Source organism: Myotis nattereri, assembly GCF_964212035.1.
Source record: "Myotis nattereri genome assembly, chromosome: 7".
In the NCBI taxonomy this organism is placed as follows: domain Eukaryota; kingdom Metazoa; phylum Chordata; class Mammalia; order Chiroptera; family Vespertilionidae; genus Myotis; species Myotis nattereri.
This window is the reverse complement of record NC_138082.1, coordinates 93,177,601-93,203,898: the sequence shown is the minus strand read 5'-3', so window position 1 is coordinate 93,203,898 and position 26,298 is coordinate 93,177,601. Positions and strand designations below refer to the sequence as shown.

The 26,298-nt window shown below is 48.9% G+C and overlaps 1 protein-coding gene across 1 annotated transcript in view; it reads left to right on the top strand.

Annotated features, from left to right (window-relative positions):
- Nucleotides 1–613: 613 nt before the first annotated feature.
- Nucleotides 614–26,298, top strand: part of ERCC3 (ERCC excision repair 3, TFIIH core complex helicase subunit) — a 40,530-nt gene continuing 14,845 nt past the window's right edge. The window contains exons 1-10 of the mRNA XM_081095386.1: nucleotides 614–695; nucleotides 1,182–1,387; nucleotides 2,037–2,273; nucleotides 3,948–3,997; nucleotides 4,294–4,429; nucleotides 4,581–4,745; nucleotides 5,677–5,881; nucleotides 7,118–7,432; nucleotides 20,000–20,184; nucleotides 24,429–24,631. Coding sequence (XP_080951512.1) covers nucleotides 668–695; nucleotides 1,182–1,387; nucleotides 2,037–2,273; nucleotides 3,948–3,997; nucleotides 4,294–4,429; nucleotides 4,581–4,745; nucleotides 5,677–5,881; nucleotides 7,118–7,432; nucleotides 20,000–20,184; nucleotides 24,429–24,631 — 1,730 coding nt within the window. The 5' untranslated portion in view covers nucleotides 614–667. The remainder of the gene's footprint in view (nucleotides 696–1,181; nucleotides 1,388–2,036; nucleotides 2,274–3,947; nucleotides 3,998–4,293; nucleotides 4,430–4,580; nucleotides 4,746–5,676; nucleotides 5,882–7,117; nucleotides 7,433–19,999; nucleotides 20,185–24,428; nucleotides 24,632–26,298) is intronic.

Below are 26,298 nucleotides of genomic sequence, written 5' to 3'. Positions count from 1 at the left end.
GGACAGGGCAGGGGCAGGGCAGAGACAGGGCAGGGGCGGCAGGGACAGGGCAGAGACAGGGCAGGGGCGGCAGGGACAGGGCAGGGGCGGCAGGGACAGGGCAGAGACAGGGCAAGGGCGGCAGGGACAGGGCAGGGGCAGGGCAGGGGCAGGGCAGAGACAGAGCAGGGGCGGCAGGGACAGGGCAGGGGCAGGGCAGGGGCGGCTGAGAGCCCCACAGCCGCCGCGCCGCCCCCAGAGGGTGCGCTGAGCCTGCCCCGCCCCCGGCACCCCCGGCGGGGACTGATTCCTGGCGACAGGCTCCGCCCACGGCGATGCCGACACGCCCTCCGTCTCCAGCTCGGGGCCCCGACACCGGCCCGGGGAGCGGTCGCCTCCGGGCCCCGCCCCCTTCGCCTCCGCGCCGAACACCTACGTGCGCCCGCGGCCTCCGTGGACCTCGGGGCGGCGGCCGGGCCTGGCTTTGCTCGCCGCCCTGAGCGCGGCCGAATCCGCCGAGACCCTCCCAGGCGCCCAGGGCGCTTCCGTGGCGGCGCGGGACGGGGGAAACACCGCGGTTACCGCACGCCCGGAGGCGGGACTTCCTGTGTTGGCGCCGAGAATTTCCGGGGAAACCGGAAGTGCCCGGGGAGCAGCACCGGGAGGCCGCGCGTACCCAGTGCGCACCATGGGCAAGCGGGACCGGGCGGAGCGCGGTGAGCCTTCCCCTTGGACGCAGGCGGGGGAGTGCGGGGCCGGGTCCGGGCGCGGGGGTGGAGTGCGGGGCCGGGTCCGGGGCGCGGGGGTGGAGTGCGGGGCCGGGTCCGGGGCGCGGGGGTGGAGTGCGGGGCCGGGTCCGGGGCGCGGGGGTGGAGTGCGGGGCCCGGGGCCGGGCGCGGGGGGTGGAGTGCGGGACCGGGGCCGGGGCGCGGGGGTGGAGTGCGGGCCTGGGTCGGGGCGCGGGGGTGGAGTGCGGGGCCGGGTCGGGGCCCCCGCGGGGCAGTGCGGGTCCGGGGCGCGGGGTGGAGTGCGGGGCAGTGCGGGTCCGGGGCGCGGGGGTGGAGTGCGGGGCCGGGTCCGGGGCGCGGGGGTGGAGTGCGGGGCCGGGTCCGGGGCGCGGGGGTGGAGTGCGGGGCGCTGAGGCTGGCTCCTGCAGTGGCGTCGGGGCCCTCGGCGGCCGCTCAGGGCGTGTGGTCCGGCAGACAGGAAGAAGGCCAAGAGGAAGCACTACGAGGAAGAGGAGGAAGATGAAGACGACGCCCCTGGAAACGACCCTCAGGAGGCGGTGCCCTCGGCCGCGGGGAAGCAGGTGGAGGAGTCCAGCACGAAGCTGGACGAGTATGGAGCCAAGGACTACCGGCCGCAGATGCCGCTGAAGGACGACCACCCCTCCCGGCCCCTCTGGGTGGTGAGCGCGCTCCGCCAGGCCCGGCCCGGGGCCTCCCTGCAGCCGGGTGGGAGAGCAGCGGCGTGGGGCCGAGCAGCCGGGGTGGGGGGCGAGCAGCCGGGTGGGGCAACTACTAATTTTGTAAACTATTCTGTTTTCTCTCCACTCTTGTATCTGATCAAACAGACTGAATTGAGTACAAAAATATCCCTGGTGTTGGGTAGGTTAACCAGTTAACTGCCACGCTCCAAAACAAACTATCCCCACACGCCATAATATTTTGAGTTTAATTTAAAAAATCAATTTGCATGAATATTATAAAGATAAATATATTACAATTTGGGTGTTCTTGGATATTTTCCATTGAAAATTCTTATGAAAAAATGATTTTAAAGCATCTGTAGATGCTTATGGCGTACAAAGGGTTAAAGACCACTTTTTGGGCAGCTTATCTTTTATAGAAAACTAGAGGCCTTCCTTCCCCCAGCTGGCTTCGGGCACCCGGCTGCTGGCACCAGCTTCCCTCGTAGATGCGGCTTCATCTGGAAGATCGTCTGGAAGGATGTCTGGTCTAATTAGCATATTATGCTTTTATTGTAGATGATATCTAAAAGAACCTAGTAGTCTTTGAAACTCACTAGTTTCTTTGTGTCTGTCTGGTGTTTCTCAGGCTCCTGATGGCCACATTTTCCTAGAAGCCTTCTCTCCAGTTTACAAATATGCCCAAGACTTCCTGGTGGCTATTGCAGAGCCAGTGTGCCGGCCAGCCCACGTGCATGAGTACAAACTGACCGCCTACTCCTTGTATGCAGCCGTCAGCGTGGGGCTGCAGACCAGTGACATCACTGAGTACCTCAGGAAGCTCAGCAAGACGGGAGTCCCTGATGGAATTGTTCAGTTTATTAAGGCAAGTTCGATTATTAAGGCAAAGGCTGGTTTGAGTCCCGGTCAGGGCACATACCTAGGTTGCGGGTTTGATCTCAGGTCAGGGCGTCTGTCTCTCTCACATCATGTTTCTCTTTCTCTCTCTCCCTCTCTCCCCCCCACCCTTGCCCCCTTCCTCTCTGTCAAATCAATAAAAACATAACCTCGGGTAAGGATTAAAAAAAGAAAGAAAATGCCATTCAGAACTAGTGTGGGGAGCAAGATAACCGATTATTGCAGCTGCTACTCCTGTTGATCCAGCGCTCTGTTCCTGCTGAGGCCACACTTCCCAGGACTGCTCTTAGCCAGTGAGCTCACACTGGCCAGGGGTGTTTAAGAATGCAGCCCGTTGTTGGTGTTATGTACTGAATTGTGTGCCCTCCAAAATGCATATCTTGGACCCCTAACCACTAATGAGCTGTATTTGAAATAAGGAAGTAAGAGTGGGCCCTGTTCCAAAGGATCAGTGTCCTTACGAGAAGAGACATCAGAAGGCTTGTGGGCGTCTCTCTCTGCATGTACATGGGAGTACACAGCAAGGAAGTAGCCTCTGGGAGCCAGGCGGGAACGGGTCCATGGCACCTTCACTGTGGACTTCCAGAAATAAGTTTCTGTTGTTAAACCACCCAGTCTGTGGTGTTCTATATAACAGCCCAAGTAGACTAGTAGAGATGGTAAACTCCATCTAAGGTTGAGCGTCTGCACCAGGCAACAGTCAACAATGTTCATTAGGGAAAGTCACAAAGGACTTCAGATGTTGAAGTGGGCAGGGCTCCACGTGAAAAGCAGTTGAGCATGCGTGGGTTTGTTCTGCGGGACACGCGCGTGCCTTTCAGAAGAGATGGACACTGGCTTTCTTTGCCCTCTGCTGATCTAAAGGGAGTTGGATTCAGACCCCCAGTCTGAGTGGCAGAAGGTGAATGCCTCTGGCCTCCGGGACAGAATGCCTCTACCCTCAGAAGCTGGCCGGCCCTGGGAGAGCTCTTCTCTCGTGATACGTAAGGCTACCCAGGGAGAAGGGCCTGCACCTTGCAGGAATGAGCCCTGTCAGCACCCTGCTGTCCTCAGTCCTTGCTGGGAGAAGCCTGCAGGAATGTGGGTGCAGTGGTAGGTCCAGGAGGGCAGCAGCCCTGGGTCTGAGGAGTGGCTTTTCGTGGACACACCACCTCTGCTGCATACCACCCTGAGACTGCTGGGACCGGGAGGGGTGCATTGTAGTCTCTGTCATAGAGAAGCGTGCATGCTGGTGGGGAAATAGGGAATCTGGGGAGGAGGCTAGGAGGCTTTGTATTTAATTACACAGCAAACAGTTACTGAGCACACTCACTGGCCAGCTGTGTGCTGGGAGCTGGAGGAATGCTGGTGTAGCTGGCTGGATCTGTGAGTTAGGATGGGGCTATGGGAGTGAAGAAGAAAGGGAAAATAAAGATTGTAAGCTGTGTTTTATTAAGAGATGTGAATCAAAACTAACCAGTCAAGAGGGAGGTTTTGCTGTAAAAAAGAAGAGGCTGATAGAAAAGGCTCAAATCAGGCAGTTCTGACCCTATTAGGATTGCATATTGAGTTTTCCACATGGGGGGTAGGACGTGCTGGTAATGAATGCGTTCTGAGGGAGCTACAGGTTGCTCATTTTGCCTGTTTGATTTGTCACTTGCAGTTGTGTACTGTCAGTTATGGAAAAGTCAAGTTGGTCCTGAAGCACAACAGGTAAGGGATTCTGTAACAGGCTCGTCGAGGCACTTTCACTGGCCACCATGTCCCCCCAAGCAGTGGAGGTGAGGCTCAGATCCCGGCTTATTTATTTTCAAAGTATGGCTTTGCCCACAACCCTCATAGGGCATGGTTATATCATAGCCAATAGTTCATAGCTCTCACTTGGCGAAGGGCCATGGAGGGGAGAGAGTAGAGAGAGGCCTGAGACCAGTGTTTTTAGACCACGTAATTGAGCAGCGGAACCTTCTGAAAATGGCGGCTGGTCAGTCGGCACATCCTTCTTCTTGTAGGTACTTTGTGGAAAGCTCCCACCCCGATGTCATCCAGCATCTTCTTCAGGACCCAGTGATCCGGGAGTGCCGCCTGCGGAGCTCCGAGGGGGAGGCCACCGAGCTCATCACAGAAACGTTCACCAGCAGATCTGCTGTGCGTGAGCTTTCGGGTCCCCCTGGGGGTGGGGGCATTTAGTACTGCTCCCTCAGATGCTTCTAGTTCAGTCTTTGCAACCATAGGACTTGCTTGCTAACAGAGGGGTTAACTGTTGCATGCAAATGTAGACCCTGTCTTTCTCTTACAGATTGCAAAGACTGCTGAAGGCAGTGGTGGGCCCTCCACTTCCCGGGAGACAGATCCACAGGGTAAATCTGACATCCCTACGGACCTGTTTGACTTTTATGAGCAAATGGACAAGGATGAGGAAGAAGAAGAAGAGACACAGACAGTATCTTTTGAAGTCAAGCAGGTTAGTGAAGAGGTCCCTTCCTGGTTCCTCTCAGTCAGCAATGTTGGAAGCCGGTCCTGCGCGACTCTCTGGTCTGGGAGAGGCAGGAAGGCCCAGCTCCTCCTTACTGTGTGGAGTCAGGAATGTGCCCCACTCCTCAGGCTGGTGGTCAGCCTTCCCCAATTCCTAGGGACGTGTGAGAAATGGTGCCAGAGGGGCATTTCTGGTGGCTGGTTGGATTTCATTTTGTCTCTGTCCTTAGTTTGGGTTGCTTTTCCATGTGTTAGCCCAGCTGTTATTAAGCAAGATCTCCCATCCAAGTACTAACCAGGCCCGACCCTGCTTAGCTTCCGAGATCAGACATTAAGCAAGATCTGAAGTTGCAAAAGTCTAGGTCAGTGGTCGGTAAACTCATTAGTCAACAGAGCCAAATATCAACAGTACAACGATTGAAGTTTCTTTTCTTTTTTTTTTTTTTAATATATTTTATTGATTTTTTACAGAGAGGAGGGGAGAGGGATAGAGAGTTAGAAACATCGATGAGAGAGAAGCATCGATCAGCTGCCTCCTGCACAACCCCCACTGGGGATGTGCCCGCAACCAAGGTACATGCCCTTGACCGGAATCGAACCTGGGACCCTTCAGTCCCAGGCCGACGCTCTATCCGCTGAGCCAAACCAGCTAGGGCTGAGATTTCTTTTGAGAGCCAAATTTTTTAAACTTAAACTATATAGGTAGGTACGTTGTTACTAACTTATGTAGGGTACTCCTAAGGCTTAGGAAGAGCCACACTCAAGGGGCCAAAGAGCTGCTGTGGTTCACGAGCCGCAGTTTGCCGACCACGGGTCTAGGTAAACTGCTGTTCTTTTGACAACAAGGCCCCTTAGAGTACGTGCTGCTCATGTGCAGCCTTTGGAGTTAAGGCTATAAACCCGTTGTGCTTCCTCCTCAGGAGATGATTGAGGAACTTCAGAAACGCTGCATCCACCTCGAGTACCCTCTGTTGGCAGAATATGACTTTCGGAACGATTCTGTTAACCCTGATATTAACATTGACCTGAAACCCACCGCTGTCCTCAGGCCTTACCAGGAGAAGAGCTTGCGGAAGATGTTTGGGAATGGGCGTGCGCGGTCAGGGGTCATTGTGCTTCCTTGTGGTAAGTGAGACTCAGTGAAGAAGATGTCCAGGCTGCCTCCCCCTCTCCCTGCACCCCTTTCTCTAAATCAGCCCTGGCCAGGGAGCCACCCCGGTCAGATGACTCCCTGATTCAAGACTCGGCAAGTATGTGAGTGCTGCTGTGCGTGGGCCCTGACCTCCACCCTGGGGTGCAGTGGTGGAGAGAGCAGTGCTCCTGATCGCAGGCTTAGTCTGGTGAGGTGCAGACAGATGCTGGACAAATTGCCTGAGCTGTGGTGACATCAGGCAGCGAGGAAGAGCTGAGCATTGTGGGGTGAGACGGTGATGCTGGGAGTGTGTCACTCTGCAGGTGGGGGTTGGGTTCTTGCTCTTCGCAGCGAGTCTGGGAGGCCTGTCTGTGTGGAGGCTCCCAGCACAGAATCGGGCTTGTTCCCGGAGCGCTTGTTCCAGCGTGCACACCGTCCACTAGAGGGCACGGCAGCCCTGGGCTCCTGTCAGATACCGTTGGTCCTGAGTCCTGCCAGCCCCTGGTCTGCCTTCATGGCCAGCAGTCCCAACGACTCACCCAGCGGCCCTGCCCCAGACTTGAGGAGGCAGACGCTCCAGGGGAGGGACCTGTGCCCTCAGGTGGTGGTTCTTTTAATGCTCCAGGCGCTATTTTGATGCACATTCCTGGTAAAGGAAGAATTGCTGTTTAGAGGAATAGCTTGATTTTGATCCTGATCTTCGAATGGTGGGTGGGAGTGAACATGGAGGCTCCTGGAGGCTCTCCTCTGTCTTCCCTAGCAGTGCTCACACCTGCACCTTTGACGTCTTGGCCCAGTTGGTGGTGGTCACAGCAGCTGTCCTGCTGTGGCCTCCTTGGTGCAGCCATGTCCTCAGCAGACTGCCAGCAGCGCTTCTTCCCCGGGGCTTGGGGTGAGGCAGGCCTGGCTTTAGTTTGGCCATGTGAAGGGGGCAGTAATAGTGTCTCCTGTCTCTGGTTGGTTTTAGACTTTTAGCATTTAAACAAGATGCACATAAAACGCTACAATAGGGCCTGGCACTTGTCTCTTCGCTTCTTACATCTGTGTGTAAAGTGGCCGTGTCTCCTCTTTGTCAAGAAGAAGACAGGCTCCAGCGCAGTTAGGGCCTCACAGTGTCAGCTGTGACGATGGGTAGACATAATGTGCCCAGGTGTGTGCTCACGAGTCTGCCTGTCTCTCCCCACATTTCAGCCTGGCCTTGGGTGGAATTATTCTTTGGTTTCTCGTAGGTGCTGGGAAGTCCCTGGTTGGCGTGACAGCTGCCTGCACAGTCAGAAAACGCTGTCTGGTGCTGGGCAACTCCGCTGTGTCTGTGGAGCAGTGGAAAGCCCAGTTCAAGATGTGGTCCACCATCGACGACAGCCAGATCTGCCGCTTCACCTCCGATGCCAAGGACAAGCCCATCGGCTGCTCCGTCGCCATTAGCACCTACTCCATGCTGGGCCATACCACCAAGAGGTCCTGGGAGGCTGAGCGCGTCATGGAGTGGCTCAGAACTCAGGAGTGGGGCCTCATGATCCTGGACGAGGTCCACACCATACCCGGTGAGCAGGACGAGAGCTGAGCTGCCCACTCACTGTATGGACAGAAAGGGGTTTCCAGCTGTGGGGTGGAGGGAGGGACTTCCTGGGGAAAGCTTTCCAATACGTCATAGCATGTGGGGTGAGGCGGGCGTGGAGGGTGTGCACGGTCACAGCTTCCTGAATCACTGGCCAGAGAAGTTCTTTAGGAGATGGTGTGTTTTTCCTCTTTTTGTCTTACTGTTGGAGTTCAATTTACCCTTAACCCATTTTTACGGTTCCGTGAAAATGACTAGGACTGAAAATCCTTTGCAGTAGTGTTTGTTTCATTTGAAGGCTAAAGTATTGATCCTTAATATGTTACTTGCAGTATCGCAGGCAGTCCGACTTTTGAAGTAGCTCTGTTGACCCATTTATAAACCGCAGCGTCCTCTCATTACCAGTATACAGGTCAGGATTGTTAGCTTTACGGAGCTGTGCACCCTTCCCCGTGCTCCAGTGTGGGAATGTCCTCCTCATGCTCATAGAGTCATCTTGCCCCTGGCAGCTGCTGAGCTGCTGCGGTGGCTGTAGCCTGGCCTTTTCTGGAAGCCTGTGAGCAGCATCACCCATCTCTTCCTGTGTCTGCTGCTTCCATCGCTCAGGGCTCATCCCCGTTGGACATGTGTCGATACTGTGTCCTTTCACTGCTGAGCAGTGTTCCAGGCAAACCTCTCAATCAGACAAATTGGAGGAATTTGCTGAATTTCATTAGGAGTGTGATTACGGAAATGGTAGCAGAGGCATTCTCACATGAGCATTCACAATATCGTCAGAATGGCTCTAGCGTCTGCTCTTTGTGTGTATGGCGTGCTCCTCCACCTCTGGGTGTCAGACAGTGCCTGGATGCTCACAGCACCAGGCAGAGGTCAGGGGTCTCAGGTAGAAGGAACAGGGTGCTGGTCCTGAGGCGGGAGAGGACTTGGCATGGCCTGACCACAGCAAGGTTGCCCTGTGACCAGAGGGGCAGAGGAGAGCAGTCACGTTGTGGTCAGAGAGGGGTGGGCAGGGTAGGCCTTGTGGTCACAGTAAGGCTGATAATCTTGAGTGGGTGGGAAGCCAGTGGAGGGATTGGAGCAGAGGTGACATGGCCTGACCCGGGCGGTTGTGCTGGCAGTCAATGAAGGAAGCAGGTAGAAGCAGCTAAGTGGGTTAGGTGGTGGAATCCCAGCAGGAGGCCTGACCCAGTTAGAGTAAAGGTGGCCTGGTTCTAGATGTGTTGTATGTGGGAGCTGAGGAAGAGAAGGTGAGATGACTGTCGGGTGTGACGGGAGCACGTGGAAGGAGAGAGCAGACGTTACTTGGGATGGGGAACTATAGAGGACAGGCCCGGAGAGTGGTGATGGACGGGTTGGGCTTCAGGTGAGTTAATCTGATTGCCTGTTAGACATTCAGGCAATGGGAAAAATGTTAGAAAATGGGCAGAAGACATGAAGAGACACTTCACCAAAGAGAATGTACAGATCCCTATAAGCCCTTGAAAAGAAGGTCTGCATCACTAGCTCTCAGAGAAATGCATATTAAAAGCACAATGAGACATGACACGACTACGCACTTATTAGAGTGGCCAAATAAAAAGCTCACAACACCCAGTATTGGCGGAGCGCAGAGCAACTGCAGCTGCCACGCATTGCCAGAGGAAGTGCAGAACGCAATCCCTGGAAGTGTAGGGCAGGGTATTAGTTACCACATGGCTCGCAGTCCCACCGGCGTGTCTGTCCCAGAGAAATGAAGATGTAGGTTCACACAAAAACCTAGTGTGAATGTTTATTCCCGCTCTCGTCATAGTCTCCAGATCCCAGCAATAACCGACATGTTCATCAGGCGACGGGAGAGACAGACTCCTGATGACCATGTCATTGTTGCATCAGTCCCTGGACACTGCTCCGCAGGGAAGAGGGCCACACTGCTGCTGCATGTAACAACCTGCCGGATCTTAGGTAGCCTGCTGTGTGCTTGGCCTGTGTCAGGTTACATAGTGTGCTGGTGCCTTTGCTAGGATAGTCTTTGTTTTTGTTTCAAGTATTATATATGTCTCCTTTTTCCCTGATTGACACCACCCCCCTCTCCCCCCTGCCATTTTTCCTCCCCCAAGTGCAGGCCCCCAGTGTCTTTGTCCATTGGTTATGCTAATATGCATGCATATAAGTCCTTTGATTGATCTCTGACCCCCCCCAACCCCGCCCCTTTTCTCTGGATCTATTTTTGTTCATCAGTTTATGTTGACCATTATATTCCATATATGAGTGAGATCATAAATCTTTATTGTTCAGATTATTACATTTGTTCCTCTGTTTTCCCCCAATAACTCCCCTCCACCCAGTTCCAACCCCACCCTCCTCCCTCACTCCCCACCCACTGTCCTCATCCATAGGAGCACGATTTTTGTCCAGTCTCTTCCCGCATCCCCCTCACCCCTTTCCCCCCTCCGAGAATAGTAAGTCCACTCCCTTTCTATGCCCCTGATTCTATTATAATCACCAGTTCATTCTGTTCATCAGATTATGTATTCCCTTGATTTTCAGATTCACTTGTTGATAGATGTGTATTTGTTGTTTATAATTTGTATCTTTACCTTTTTCTTCCTCTTCCTCTTCTTAAAGGATACCTTTCAGCATTTTATATAATACTGGTTTGGTGGTGATGAACTCCTCTAGTGTTTTCTTATTTGTGAAGCTGTTTATCTGACCTTCAATTCTGAATGATAGCTTTGCTGGGTAAAGTAATCTTGGTTGTAGGTTCTTAGTATTCATCACTTTAAATATTTCTTGCCACTCCCTTCTGGCCTGCAAAGTTTCTGTTGAGAAATCAGCTGACAGTCGTATGGGTATTCCCTTGTAGGTAACTGACTTTCTTTCTCTTGCTGCTTTTAGGATTCTCTCTTTGTCTTTTGCCCTTGGCATTTTAATTATGATGTGTCTTGGTGTGGTCCTCTTTGGATTCCTTTTGTTTGGGGTTCTCTGTGCTTCCTGGACCTGCAAGTCTATTTCTTTCACCAGGTGGGGGAAGTTTTCTGTCATTATTTCTCCAAACAGGTTTTCAATATCTTGCTCTCTCTCATCTTCTGGCACCCCTATAATTCTGATGTTGGTACGCTTGAAGCTGTCCCAGAGGCTCCTTACACTATCTTTGTATTTTTGGATTCTTTTTTCATTTTGGTTTTCCGGTTGGGTGTTTTTTGCTTCTTCGTATTTCAAATCTTTAACTTGATTCTTGCGATCCTCTAGTCTGCTGTTGGGAGTCTGTATAATATTCTTTATTTCAGTCAGTGTATGCTTAATTTCTAGTTGGTCCTTTATCACTACCTCAAGGGTCTCATTAGATTGCTTGTAGGTCTCATTAAGTTTATCGGCAGTTTCTAGAAAATTCTTGAAAAGCCTTAAAAGTGTGGTTTTGAACTCTATATCCAGTAGTTTGCTTTCCTCCATTTCTGTCATTTGTGTCCTTTTTCTTTGTCTCCGCATTTTTTATGCTTCCCTGTGCTGATAAAGTGGTTTTCTGTGCTGAGTGTCCTCTAGGGCCCAGTAGTTCAGCATCCCCAATTACCTGAGGAGGACACTCTTGGTGCACCCCCTTGTGGTCTTTGTGTATAGTCTTGTTGTAGTTAAGCCTTGATTGTTGTAGGTATCACTGGGAGGAATTGACCTCCAGGCCAATGGGCTGTGAGAATCAGCTGTGTCTGCAGTGGGAGAACTTCTGTGCTGGAGACATCCCTCCGGGGCAAGACTTGCTTCAATGGGGCTTTGGTGCTCACTGAGTCTGCCCCCTGAGTGTGTCCTTTATGGTTCCACAGAGCTGCAAACTGGATGGTCCCACTCTGACATCTGGGTACACTGGCTCCTGGATCTCTAGGGAGGTGCTAATCTATCCTTTGCCTGAGGATAAGGCAAAAGCCTCCCTGCAGGGCTTGAGTGGGGCGGGTCCCACGGGATCAACAGGGCGGGGCTAGCAGTTATGGCTCTCTCAGAGGCCCAGCTTCTCAGTGTCCCGGCAATCGCTGCAAGGACCTCTGAGAGAAAGCTGCCCTTGAGTTCTGACCGATGCCAGACAGTCCGCTGCTCCCATATGAGTCTGGGTCCCCAGAGACTCACCCGGAACTGGAGCTCAGAGCCTGAGACTCCTTCCCGATTGAAAACGACAACCGCGCCCTCAGCCGCCAGCCCGCTCCGTATACGCCTCTGTACCTTAGTGTTTTACTTCCGCATTGTGCCTCCTCTGAGTCTCGGTATGCTTTTCTCTTTCCTTCTAGTTGTAGAATTCCCACTCAGCCAGCCTTCCTGTGGTTCTGGATGATGTCTGTTCCGTCTTTTAGTTGTATTTTTGAAGTAGTTGTTCGAGGCAGCAAACTCCGGTGTTTACCTATGACCCCATCTTGGTTTTTTTTCCAAAAATGATATTTAGAAACGGTACAAAGGTAAGAGAGAAAAGAAAAAGAAGAAAAAAGAAGGGGAAAGAAATATATGTATATGGGGAGATAACTCCACAAAACCAACAGCTAATTAAAAAAATGCAAACAACAAACACCTAGAAAAAAAGGAGGGGAGCTGAATCTGAAGAGGCAGATCTTACTTCCAGAAGGTAAGGTAAAGGAATTGAAGGAATGGGGTAATGGCCATGATTCAGTATAGCGGAGGTAGAAAGAGAATGAGTGCATAAGAAGAAAAGTAAAAAACAAAATACTCACTTAAAAATTTTAAAAAAATAATAATTAAAAATATATAAAATATATATATAAGAAAACTTGTATATATTAAAAATAAAATTTTCTGCTTTATATCTTGATCTATTTTTGGAAAAGGAGAATAGAGAGCAGATAGGCCTGAGTTTGGTGAGTGAAACTAATTAAGCTATTAGTAGAAGAAGAGAACAAGCGAGGAGAGGAAAAACAAGCATAAAATAAAATAAAAAACTAAACAAACAACAAGAAAGGAAAAAAATTGGCTAGTGAAGAAAGAGAAAAGAGAAATGTGCATGGACTTGGAGCATTGGAGAGGAAATTAGATATATGAGTAAGCCAAAAGAGACTTCTTTAATAGTAAAGCATCAGTAGAGCAGAGAAAGAAGATCAGTTGTTAACAAGGAGTCAAAAAGAAAGGAGAAAAAAACTAAAGCAGGAACAGGGGAAGAGAAACAGGATGAAAAAGGGAGAAGTTAGGAAGAAAGGGTTGGCATGAAGGAAAAAATGAGATAGAGTAAAATAATGATAAAAAAATAAAAATAGAATGTAGAACACTAATCCAAAAAAAGTAAAAATTAAATAAAGGTTAAAAAAATAAAAGTAATAAAAAATAAGAGAAAGAAAAACATTTGTTAAGTAAAAAAATGAAAAAGTGAAGTAGTGATTTTCGTTTGCTTCAGCTTGGTTTTATAAGGACAGTTTTACTTTTCCAATTTGGATGCCTTTTATTTCTTCTTGTCTGATCACAACGGCTAGTACTTCCAGTACTATGTTGAACAGGAGTGGTGAGAGGGGGCATCCCTGTCTTGTTCCTGTCCTTAAGGGAAATGGTTTTAGTTTTTGGCCATTTAGTATGATGTTGGCTGTGGGTTTGTCATATATGGCTTTTATTATGTTGAGGTATGATCCTTCTATTCCTACCTTGCTGAGAGTTTTTATCAAGAAAGGGTGTTGGATTTTGTCAAATGCGTTTTCTGCATCAATTGATATGACTATGTGGTTTTTATCTCTCAATTTGTTTATGTGATATATTACGTTTATTGATTTGCGGATATTGTACCATCCTTGTATTCCTGGGATAAATCCTACTTGTTCATGGTGTATGATCTTTCTGATGTACTGCTGGATCCGATTTGCTAGAATTTTGTTGAGGATTTTGGCATCTATGTTCATGAGGGATATTGGCCTGTAATTCTCTTTTTTTGTGTTGTCTTTAACTGGTTTTGGTATTAGGGTGATGCTGGCTTCATAGAATGAGCTTGGAAGTGTTCCTTCCTCTTGAATTTTTTGGAATAGTCGGAGGAGGATAGATTTTAGTTCTTCCTTGAATGTTTGGTAAAACTCCCCTGTGAAGCCATCTGGCCTTGGGCTTTTGTTTGCTGGAAGCTTTTTGATGACTGCTTCAATTTTTTCCATAGTTATTGGCCTATTGAGATTTTTAGATTCTTCCTGATTAAGGTTTTGAAGGTTGTAATTTTCTAGGAATATGTCCATTTCCTCCAGGTTGTCTAGTTTGTTGGAGTAGAGTTGTTCATAGTGTTTTTTGACAATCCTTTGTACTTCTGTGGGGTTTGTTGTTATTTCTCCTCTTTCATTTCTGATTTTCTTTATTTGGGTCCTCTCTTCTTTGTTTCTTGGTGAGTCTGGCTAGAGGTTCATCAATCTTGTTTATCCTTTCAAAGAACTAGGTCTTGGTTTTGTTGATCTTTTGTGTCTAAAGCAGCGCGAATACGTGGACTTGGAGGAGCCCTGCCTCTCCTCACGGAAAGGTCAGACTTTGCCTAGATAAAGCAGAGGGAGAACTACATAACCAAACACCTGGAGAAGAGAGACCATGGGGAGACAAAGAAACAGCCCACATATGAAAGAAAAACAGGCATCACCAGAAAAGGAAGTAAACGAAATGGAGGCAATGGAGGCAAGCAACCTGTTAGAGAAAGAAGTCAGAGAAATGGTCATAAGGTGAATGAAAAGAATGGAAGACAAATTCAACAATATGTGTAAAAACCAAGAGGAAATGAAGAAGAATCAAGAAGAAATGAAAAATGACATCACTGCTATAAAGAACTCAATAGAAAGCATCAACAGTAGACTAGAAGAAGCAGAGGACTGCATCAGTGAGCTAGAAGACAAGGTAGGAAAAAAATACCCAAGCAGAGCAGCTTCTAGAAAAAAAAATTAAGAAGCAAGAGGAGAGCCTAAGAGAACTTTGGGACAACACAAAATCAAACAACATCTGCATAATAGGGGTGCCAGGAGGAGAGGAAACTGAGCAAGGAATAGAAAACCTGTTTGAAAAAATGACAGTAAACTTCCCTGATATAGGGAAGAAAAAGCTCACACAAATTCAAGAAGCTCACAGAGTCCCAAACAAATGAACCCCAAAAGACTGACGCCAAGGCACATTATCATTAAATTGGCAAACACTAATGGAAAAGCAAGAATCTGAAAAGCGGCCAGAGAGAGACAGAAAGTTACCTACAAAGGCTCCCCCATCAGACTAGCGACTGACTTCTCAACAGAAACACATCAGGAAAGAAGGGAATGGAATGAAATATACAAAGTCATGCAAAGGAAGGGTCTGAACCCAAGAATACTGTACCCAGCAAGGCTGTCAATCAAAATTGAGGGTGCAATGAGGGGCTTCACAGACAAAAAAGGACTAAGGGAGTTCATCACCACCAAACCAGCAATGCAAGCAATGCTAAAGGGTCTGCTGTAAAAAGAAAAAATAGGAAACGAAGAAGGAACACGGTAAAGAATAAAAATGGCGACAAACAAGTATCTATCAATTATAACTTTAAATGTAAATGGATTAAATGCTCCAATCAAAAGACATAGGGTAACTGAGTGGATAAGAAAACATGACCCATGTATTGGCTGTCTACAGGAAACCCACCTCAGAAAAAAGACGCACACAGACTGATGGTGAAGGATGGAAAAAAGTTCTTCAGGCGAATGGAAATGAAAGAAAAGCTGGGGTAGCAATATTTATATCTGACAAATTAGATCTCAAAGTGAAGGACATAAAAAGAGATAAGGAAGGCCACTTCATAATACTAAAGGGAGCAATCCAACAAGAAGAACTAACTCTGGTAAACATATATGCACCCGATATAGGAGCACCCAAATACATAAGAAAAGTTCTGGAGGGGATCAAGGGAGAGATTGACTGCAATGAAATCATAGTAGGGGACTTTAATTCCCCACTATCACCATTGGACAAATCCTCTAAACAAAAAATCAGCAAAGAAACATCAATCCTACATAACTCACTAGATCAGATGGAATTAATTGACATCTTCAGAACATTTCATCCCAAAGCCACAGAATATACATTCTTCTCAAGTGCAATGGGTCATTTTCAAAGATAGACCGTATATTGGGTCACAGACAAAGTCTCTTCAAATTCAAGAAGATAGAAATCATATCAAGCATCTTCTCAGATTACAATGGCATAAAACTGGAAATCAACTACAGTAAAAACAATCCAATAAAATCAAACACATGGAGACTAAATAGCATGCTATTAAACAATGACTGGGTCACCAGAGAGATCAAAGAAGAAATAAAAATCATCATGGCAACAAACGACAATGAAAACACAACAATCCAAAATCTGTGGGACATGGTGAAAGCAGTCTTGAGAGGGAAGGTCATAGCTCTACAAGCCTACTGCAAAAAAACAAGAAATAATGATAATAAATTACCTAACCCTACAACTCAAAGATCATAAAGATCAGAGGGGAGATAAATGACATAGAGACCATAAAACAATGCTTCAGCTTGGTTTTAATGTCCCATGGGGACTGGTTTTAGACCCCTCTCTACTGTTCTGCCTGCCACGTCTCAGTTTCCTGTTAGGTAGTCAGCACTGTGTTGAAGTCCCCAGCGATCGGACGCTACAGCCTTGGTGTCCGCCAGGCAGGACCAATCTGCCAGCTTTGTCTGCCTGCCTGCTTTAAGTTGTATTTACACAAGCGTCTATTTCTGACACAGCCTCTAGGTGGTGGTGTTTCTGTATTAGTTTCCTGGACCAAATGGCACCTCATCCCAGGCCCCAAGGGCTCCCTGGGGGTATTTAGAATCTTTGTTTCCCTGCCGAGCTCAAGGCTGGGTGCAGCTGCACTGCTAGGAGAGGTCTGGTCTAAAGGAGAAAGATGGCCGTTCAGGATTGGAGGGATGGACTGTCCCAGAGCTGGCTTCCTGATCACCTCTCCCTATTTGCTCCTCAGCTTCCACAAAACCAACTTCCCCTGCATTGCAGCCTCAGTGAGTGTTTGTAATCGAAGGACCCTGTGTATTGGGTTTAGCGAGGAAAAGCAAGGAAAATATAAAGACAGAGTGACCACGTGGCTGTGTGTCTTTCTCCTCCCGGCGCTGTGTGGCCGGCGCGGAACTTCAGGCTGCCTTTCTGGGAGCAGCCTCCCATTGCTGTGGGCTTAGATCTAGAGTCCCCGACTCCCAGCAGCCCTGTGGGACCCCATCCACAGTCGAGCACTATACTGACCCCAAGGGCCTCAGATTTGGTGCAGTGCAGTCTCCCTTTGAGACTCTAGTCCCGGCTGCACACTTTTCTCCCTCCAGCCCAGATCCCCGAGCCCACCTCTCTCCAGGTGACCTCTGTCCTTTCCGTCCATAGATTGTCTCACCAGCTGTGTTTAATTTGCCAATTCCAGGTCGATTCAGCTGTTTCTTCTGTCTGCTCTGTGAGAAGGTGCAGGACCCACTTTATCTTCCCCTGGACAAACTTTTTGGAGCCTGTGGCCAGGGAGGCTGGGGTCTTGGTGGTCGTGGGTTCGCAGCTGAGGCAGCCGGTCCCTGGGTGTTTTGGCTGTAGGGTCCCAGGAGGTATCCGAGGTCTCCCCAGGTGGAGGTGAGGCTGGGCTCCCAGTCACAGCCACTCTCCCCTTCAAGATGGTGCGGTCTCTGCGGTAGAACCAGCCACCCTGGGAGAGATTTCAGTGGGAGTAGAGCCTGCCCAGCCAGGGGAGCCTGGTCCGCCAGCCCCCAACAATCCTAGGAATATAACTCGCTGGGACATTCTTAAAAGAGAACTTTGGTGATGGGGACAGATCAGTGTGTGCTGAGGCGGTGTGAGGGCAGAGGTGACTATAAAGCAGTGGTTCTCAACCTGTGGGTCACGACCCCTTTGGGGGTTGAACGACCCTTTCACAGGGGTCGCATAAGACAATTGGAAAACACATATATAATTACATATTGTTTTTGTGATTAATCACTGTGCTTTAATTATGTTCAATTTGTAACAATGAAATTAGGGGTCACCACAATGAGGAGCTGTATTAAAGGGTCGCGGCGTTAGGAGGTTGAGAACCACTGCAAAGGGAGAGCACAGGGGAGGTTTTTGGGGTGGTGGATTGGTCTGTATCCGGATTCTGGTGATGCTTACACAAATCTACACATGCGCTAAATTTTTAGAACGGGTACCACCCCTCCCCCAGAGAACAGTCAGTTTTACTGTGTGATAACTTACAAACCAAACTAAAAGAAAAAAATTTGGAAGACAGTAGGTACTTGGTCAGATTGGACTGGAAATTGATGGTATAATCATATCATCTGCATTTGAAACTGAGGACGGCTTGAGGCTTTCTGCCTGAGTATGGAGTTAGTTTGTTCATGTTCCTCTTTCCCATAGGTCCCAGGTCCCACGGGTGGCAGCCAGGCTCGGGATCGGCCACACAGTCCACGCTTCTCTGGTTCTGTCTCTCCTGTAGTTCCCTGTGTCACCTTGTCTCTAGTTGGGTAGAAGAGTGAAACCAAACAGCTCTAAAGAGTTTTGAGGTCAGGCCCTCAACAGAGCAGAGAGCAAATGTTAAATAAGGGAATGGGAGTTTCTTGACTGTTAAGCATTAGGCAGAATGATAAATCTTTGAGAGTTATCTCAAAAAGGAAGATGGCTGTGCTCTTTTACAGATTTTCCAAAAGGAGCCCTGTTAGGCCATTATATGAATAAGAAATTCTTAGGACAGTATTTGTATAAAGTGGTTACTGTATGGGAGGCACTGTGCCAATTTTAAGTATTTATTGAGAACTTTTAAGGGGCAGGCACTGTGCTTGGCACTGGAAACCAAGTGGGAGGGGCCAATAATGAAAGAATCACACAAATAAATGTCGAAGAACAACTGTGACATAATGTGCAGTGAAACAGGCCACGCACAAGAAGCACATGCTGTGATTCTGTTTATCTGAAATTCAGACATCCTGACGACTGAAGCCAGAGCCTTGGTGCCCTTGAGGGTGTTGACCCGCGGACAGAGGAGAGGCTTTGGGTGCTAAGGTCACTCAGATCTTGACCTGGGTGGCTCTGCAGGTGTGTGCCCTGTGCTTCAGCGGCTGGAAGTTCTTCCCCGGGGCAGCTGTCACGGTGTCGGAGGTGCTGAAGCCATGTCACTGGTTTGCAGCCAGATGCCCCAGGAAGGACTTGTTGGGGCTTGAGTGCCCAGCAAGGTCCAACTCATGCGTCCTTGGAGTTGGTAATCCCTGGGTCATCCATAGTGCTGCCTCCTGGGGCCCACGTTAGATTGGCGCCTCCATTGCTATGGCAACCATGTCCTGATGTGGGGAACCTGGTCTGGGGTCCTTGGCTACTCTTTTGGAGCTACCCCGGACCTTGGTTTTTTGTTTGTTTGTTTCCCGTTTGTGTGTGTGTGTGTATGTGTGTGTGTGTGTAATCCATGTTATGCTGCATGCAGTATGTGGAGCTCTATAAGATCTCGTTGTTTGCCTGGGTTGGACAGCCCTCTGCTGTTTCACTATTAGGTTTTGGTTTGTGCTTTGGTGCAGTCTGACCTCGAACTCCTCAGATTGTTATTGGCCTTACCTTTAACTTTCCGTCAGAGTACAGTTGACCCTTGAACAACTCGGGGTTACAGGCGTCGGTCCTCGTCTGTATAAGTTAAGCTGGTCCTCAGCGTACTCGGTGAGATTCGCCACCTCAGATCGAAAATACAGCCCTGGCCGGTTTGGCTCAGCAGATAGAGCGTTGCCCTGCGGACTCAAGGGTCCCAGGTTCGATTCCGGTCAAGGGCATGTACCTTGGTTGCCGGCACATCCCGGGGAGTGTACAGGAGGCAGCTGATTGATGTTTCTCTCTCATCGATGTTTCTGACTCTCTATCCCTCTCCCTTCCTCTCTGTAAAAAATCAATAAAATATTTTTTTTTTTTAAAAAGAAAATACAGTGTGTCATGGACCCACGCATTTTAAACTTGTGGTGTTCAAGGGCCAACTATTAGAATTTGAAAAAGGTGAGCCTATGGAAACCCGTAAATTGGGTCTTTAAAAGTAAATCTCATACCCTTTTATGTGTTTATTTTATTTACTTCGATAAATCAGAAAGATACAACATTCCAAAGAAAGGAGGACGGGAAGCTGCTGCTCTGCCAGCTGGTTGGAGGGCTGTGGAGAAGAGAGCTTCCTAAACCCAGCTCGTGCCCCTGCTCTCTCCTTAGTTTCTGGGAAGCCAAGCAGGTCTTGGCTCCCTTGGTTCCTCTGGTAACCTCAGTGAAAAGTCCCTGGGTGGCAAGTCCTTTGGCGGATTCGGAGCTCAGTGGCACGTTCAGGGTTGTAGTTCCCGCTTCGAATTGCCACTGGGGCTCTCGAGTGGACAGTGCTGGAGCGCTCACATGGAGCTCCCTGGCAGTTGCTCCCTTGCTCTCCTGTCCCCCTTCTTTCTCGAGTTCTGGCCGTGATGATTGTGAGTCCCACATGGTCATTCCAGTCCAGACAGGCTCCTGTGGTCCAGGAACCTGGGGTCAGCCAGGTATATCATAGGCCAGTGTGAAGTCGCAAGGCTGCCTGTGGTACTTGAGCATTTACAAAAGTGACTGTGTGAATCACCGATTGTCTCCCCAGCCAAGATGTTCCGACGGGTGCTCACCATTGTGCAGGCCCACTGCAAGCTGGGTTTGACCGCAACCCTGGTCCGGGAAGATGACAAAATTGTTGACTTAAATTTTCTGATTGGACCCAAGCTCTATGAAGCCAACTGGATGGAGCTGCAGAACAACGGCTACATCGCCAAAGTCCAGTGTGCTGAGGTAGCTGTCCCCTTTCTTGCAGCCTCTTGGGGAGTGGCTCCTCCCAGGGTCAGGGGAAGTGGATCAGGTAGGTTACTCCCAGGCAGATACACAGGTCAGGACCTGAGCTAAAGTGCTGCCATCTCGTGCACCCTCTGTCCCCTGTGAGCTGGGTGCGGTTATGCCACTTCACAGATGTGGGAACCAACCACCTCCAGGGCATGCAGGGAGTGGCCTGGTGAGGGCGCTAATCCAGGCTGGCTTGGCTCCAGAGTCCATGCTCCTCCTTTCTGGGAGTGAGTGCCTACCTTCACTGGGGTGGTCCTGCGTGGGCAGTCATCCTGGCCACCCCCCACTGCCAAAGCCTAGTGGTCAACACCTGTGGTCCCCAGAAGGCGCCCGTGGCCTTGATAATTTTATTTCTAGGAAGACATTTTCCCCAATATCCTATATAATAAAAGCCTAATATGCAAATCGGTCGCTATGATGTGCACTGACCAGGGGACACACGCTCAACACAAGGCGCTGCCCCCAGCCCGCAGGCCCTAGGCCAGCCAAGGCAGGTGCCAGCGGGGGACCCCTGACCACCCAACTGGTTGTCCTGCAGAGTGAGGCGACCAGCAGTGGCAGTGGAGCCGGCTGGTGAGCGGGTGGTGGGGGGTGGGTGGGGCTGGCCGGCAAGCAGGCTGGCGCCTCCCCCTCCCCCCCATCACCTGCCTGTTGCCTCTTGCAGAGGGAGGTGACTGGCGGCAGAGGGGTGGGGCCGGCGAGCGGGCAGACCCAGCCCCCGCCAGTTGCCCCACAGATTGGCCCTGATCGCCGGCCAGTCCTAGGGACCCTACCCATGCACGAATTTCATGTATTGGGCCTCTAGTTCTATAACGAACACCTGCACAGGTAAATGATAAAAGTACATCTTCAAAGATGTCTTCTCAGAAGAAACAAGAACAAGAATTCTTCCTGGCACCTAAAATTGACTTCCTCAGTGGCTAGAGTAGGGTGGCCTTTGTCATGAAAGGGTGGACAGGGGGCTGTTGGGTAAGAGAGAGAGAGAGGACCGTATGCAGGTAGACTTGCTCTGTTGAAAGCTTCCTTATCTCTGGTTATGCTTTGTAATCACCACCTGTCTTATGAGACAGAGTTGCCAGAACCTTGGGGACCCTGTCCCTCTCCAGTTGCATCTCCCCTTCGAGATGCATCTGCCAGAGCAGTGGCCTACAAACTTGGATTACGTTACATCACAAACTAAACAGCAGGGGGTCGCTGTCTCAGGGCTATTTTACCACCTATGTATAATTTCCTGGACAGGGTTGTTTCGTTTTACCTTTTAAAACATCTTTATGTATCTCAAAGGTGAAACAGATTATATATTTCTATGACTTGTCATTTGCTCTATTTTTTTTTATTTATTTATTTATTTATTTATTTATTTATTTTTTATTGCTTAAAGTATTACAAAGGGTATTACATATGTGTCCATTTTATCACCCCGCCCTAGACCGTCCCCTAGCCTCCCCTATCCCCCAGTGTCTTATGTCCATTGGTTATGCTTATATGCATGCATACAAGTCCTTTAGTTGATCTCTTGCTCCCCTACCTTCTGCCCCCAACCCTCCCCGGCCTTCACGCTGCAGTTTGACAATCTGTTTGAGGCTGCTCTGCCTCTGTATCTATTATTGTTCAAAAGTTTATAATGGTCTCTATTATCCATGAATGAGTGAGATCATGTGGTATTTTTCCTTCATTGACTGGCTTATTTCACTTAGCATAATGCTCTCCAGTTCCATCCATGACGTTGCAAATGGTAAGAGTTCCTTCCTTTTTACAGCAGCATAGTATTCCATCGTGTAGATGTACCACAGTTTTCTAATCCATTCATCTACTGATGGGCACTTAGGCTGTTTCCAGATCTTAGCTATGGTGAATTGTCATTTGCTCTATTTTTATTCTTTGCATAATACATTATTTTTTGATGAACGTAGCTGTAGTTCATCCCTTTGATTTGCTCTGTAGTATTCCATTATACAAATATACCACAATTGGATATGTAATGGAATATTACACAGCAGTAAAAAATAAATCTTCCAATGGTGACAGACGTTCGGGTCGGTAAGTTGTTTAAAGTTTTTAATAGCTTAATCAAGATGTTTGCATTCTGTGACATTGACCTGTTTTAAGTAAATACTGTTATTTATAACTTACTTGGTTTTAGTTACTGTATCCCCCCAATCTAGTGTTAAAACATTTCCGTTATCCCCAGAGTTCCCTGGCGACCATTTGCAGTGAGTCCTTGCTTGTACTCTCGTTCTAAGTAGCCACTGATTTGTTTTCTGTCTCTATAAATTATAGCTTATGACATTGCTGCAGATGTTTTTGTACCCATTTCATGCCAGAGTTTTTCTAAAGCGTTGTTCACGCTGTGGACTGTGACATCACTTTGTGGGTCATGGTCAGGATAGAATAGAATCTACCAGAATGCCTATGTATTAAGGGTATATATTGTTTCATGAAATTGTGTTTGTGTGTGTGAATGTTTAGTTTGTGATGTAACGTAATCCAAGCTTTAGGCCACTGCTCTGGCAGATGCACCTCGAAGTAACACTGCTGGGTTGAAGGCTCCTTGAGGGCCACCTTCCTTGTCACGCTACAGCAGACTTTTCCAGAGCGAGTGTGCCAGTGCACACCCATCAGGGCGAGTGAGGGCGAGCCACCTCTCCACTGCCCAATAGCTACTTGTTTTCTTGTAACTTTTGCTAACCTGGTAAGTGTGAAATGCATTCCTTTTTGGTCTTAATTTGTATTTTCTACTTTACTAATGACATTGAGTATCTTATCAGATAGTTATTAGCCCCTTATGTTTCATATTTTGTGAATTGCAGGATTTTAAACACTTTACTGTGAGAAAAGAATTGCTGTGGTTATAAAGAATGAGAACCTCTAATGGAGTCATAACAGGAGATGACTCAGAGGAAACCAGGGAACGTTAACAGCAAAACTCACGGATTTGAGCGGCACGCAGGGCTTGGCGCCCAGCAGCGGCAGCTGGGCCCAGGGCGGCAGCATGCAGTGGCACGCAGGGCTTGGCGCCCAGCAGCGGCAGCTGGGCCCAGGGCGGCAGCATGCAGCGGCACGCAGGGCTTGGCGCCCAGCAGCGGCAGCTGGGCCCAGGGCGGCAGCATGCAGCGGCACGCAGGGCTTGGCGCCCAGCAGCGGCAGCTGGGCCCAGGGCGGCAGCATGCAGCGGCACGCAGGGCTTGGCGCCCAGCAGCGGCAGCTGGGCCCTGGGCGGCAGCATGCAGCGGCACGCAGGGCTTGGCACCCAGCAGCGGCAGCTGGGCCCAGGGCGGCAGCATGCAGCGGCGTGTGGTGCTCGTGGGGAAGCGCACTGGCCCTGGCCAGGAGCTCGTCTGTTAGTGTGGTCTGCGTGGCCTGTTCCAGTGCGGGGCTCCCAGGGCGTCATTTTTTATTTGTACGCAGCCTTGAGACCTTTGAAACTCACGGTACATCGGCCCGTGTATTTGCCTGAGCTTCCTTTAGCTTGCCAGCAGCCCAAGCCCAGGGCCTAGCACAGAAGAGGTCCTCAGGAGTCCTACTGTCATTCTTATTTGGGTGCTCAGATTGCTTTAGATGTGACTGATGAGACCACCTTGAAGCTGGCTTCTGTGGCCACATGACACGCCCCCATCATTCTGTGAGCACTTCCTTGCTTTCGGGCCAGCAGTATATTCCTGACTCATCTGGTACTTGTCCTGCTCTTGCCCTGGAATCAGCTATTTTCCATGGAGCTCTTTCAGTAGAGAACGTAATTTGCAAATCGAGTTCTGAGTGTTGGGTGCATTCATTGATACTAGAGTGTCAGTGCTGGGCTCACTGGACAGGCAGAACTAGGAAGTGTGTGTGCAGTTCTCTGTGTGGAGGTGGGTCTGAGTGAGAGGGACCCTCGCACCACTGGTGGACAGTCTGGTGCCCTTCGGTGTGGAGCTGGTGTGGAAGTAATTCCCTGCACGTAGAGACACTTGAAAGGCCTGGGGGCAGTGTTTAACATGTGGAGTGCCCGGCTCCACATCACGTATTGGGTCTGGTTTTGTGTGTGTGTGTGTGTGTGTGTGTGTCTGTCTGTCTGTGTGTGTATTTACAGTTATATTGAGATATAATTTACAAACCTTTGTTTTAAAGTTAATTCTACTAAATGAATGGTCTTCACAAGTTTCTAATTGTGTGATATGTAAACTTGCACACTAACCATGATTCTTATTGTATTACAGGTTTGGTGCCCGATGTCTCCTGAGTTTTACAGGGAGTATGTGGCAATCAAAACCAAGAAACGAATCTTGCTGTACACCATGAACCCCAACAAATTCAGAGCTTGCCAGTTTCTTATTAAGTTTCATGAAAGGAGGAATGACAAAATTATTGTCTTTGCTGACAATGTGTTTGCCCTGAAGGAATATGCCATTCGACTGAACAAGTAAGAATTGAACAGTTGAAGTTGGCTTCTAAGCCAGTTACCTTCTCTTTGTGAGAGTGCAGAGGTGCCTGGTTTTTCTCGAAGCTTTTAGGAACTTCTAGGATCCAAAGGTCTGGTTCTTTGGCCCCAGCCCCAGGAACCAGGCAAGACAGAGGAACAAGTGGTTGGAGTTAGAGGTTACAGTACAGAAAAGGGAGCTTGGTCACCCTGAGCCCAGGGAGCAGGGACTGGAGTAATGGTGCTTTGGACCTGGACTCCAAGGGTGGGCAGAGGTTGGCATTGGGAGTTTCAGACCAAGTGAGCACTGGGTTGTAATGAGGTCAGGCTATAGGCCAGGGACCAGGGAGGCAAGGCAGACTGGCCGGCATCCCTGGTATGGCCTCCCCTTGAGAAAGCTTCTTAGGACATACCAGAGTCCTCACCAGCCCACATGCCTGTGCTTAAAGCCTGGTTATTGTACATTCCCTGCCAAGTAAGGAGGATTAGGACTGTGGGCCTCAAGGGCGTGTATGTGTAGCGGAAGGAAGGGCCCTTTCTGCAGGCAGGCCCTGTTCTTCCTGTGGGGTGGTAGGATGGAGGTCAGTGGCCATGCAGACCAGCTTCTCTTGAGCAAGCTGTGACTTAATCCTCACCCATGCAAGGAATTCAATTGCATTGTTCCCATTTTACAGATGACAAAGCTGAGGCAAAAAAAAATTAACTTTTCTTAAATTTCTAAAATTGTACCTTTAATTTTTTTTTAAAATATATTTTATTGATTTTTTACAGAGAGGAAGGGAGAGAGAGATAGAGAGTTAGAAACATCAATGGGAGAGAAACATGGATCAGCCGCCTCCTGCACACTCCCTACTGGGGATGTGCCCGCAACCCAGGTACATGCCCTTGACCGGAATCGAACCTGGGACTCTTCAGTCCGCAGGCCGACGCTCTATCCACTGAGCCAAACCGGTTTTGGCTGTACCTTTAATTTTTTAATTTTTTTTTAAATAAACCTTTTATTGTTGGTAGTATAAAGATTTTATTTTTTATCAGAGTAACATAGTAGTTAAGAAAAACCACAGTTCGTGTATCAGTCTTTCCACCCACAATTCTTGTTCCCCAAAGGCAGCCACCTTCTTTTTTTAATTAATTAATTTATTTTTAATTTTTAAAAATCTTTACTGTTGAGGGTATTACAGATGTCCCCCTTTTTTCCCCCTCTACTGTCCCCCTCTACCCGGTTCCCACCCTGCCCCAGACCTTCACCACCCTATTGTCTGTGTCCATAGGTAATGTCTATATGCATATAAGATCTTTGACACAGACAATAGGGTGGTGAAGGCCTGGGATGAAGTGCAGGGGTGGACTAGAAGGGGTCAGTTGGGGGGAAAAAGTTGACATATGTAATACTTGCAACAATAAAGATTTAAATAACAAACAAACAAACATACACACAAAATATCTTTGGTTAATCTCTTCCCACCTACTTTCCCCACTTCCCTTTGAGATTTGTCAGTCTGTTCCATGTTTCCATGCCTCTGATTCTATTTTATTCACCATTTTATTTTGTTCATCAGATTCCTTGTTCACTTACTTTGATTTTTAGATTCAATTATTGATAATATACATTGTAAAATGGCTATGTATTTATTGCCATTCTATTGTTCTTATTTTTTTAATCTTTTTTC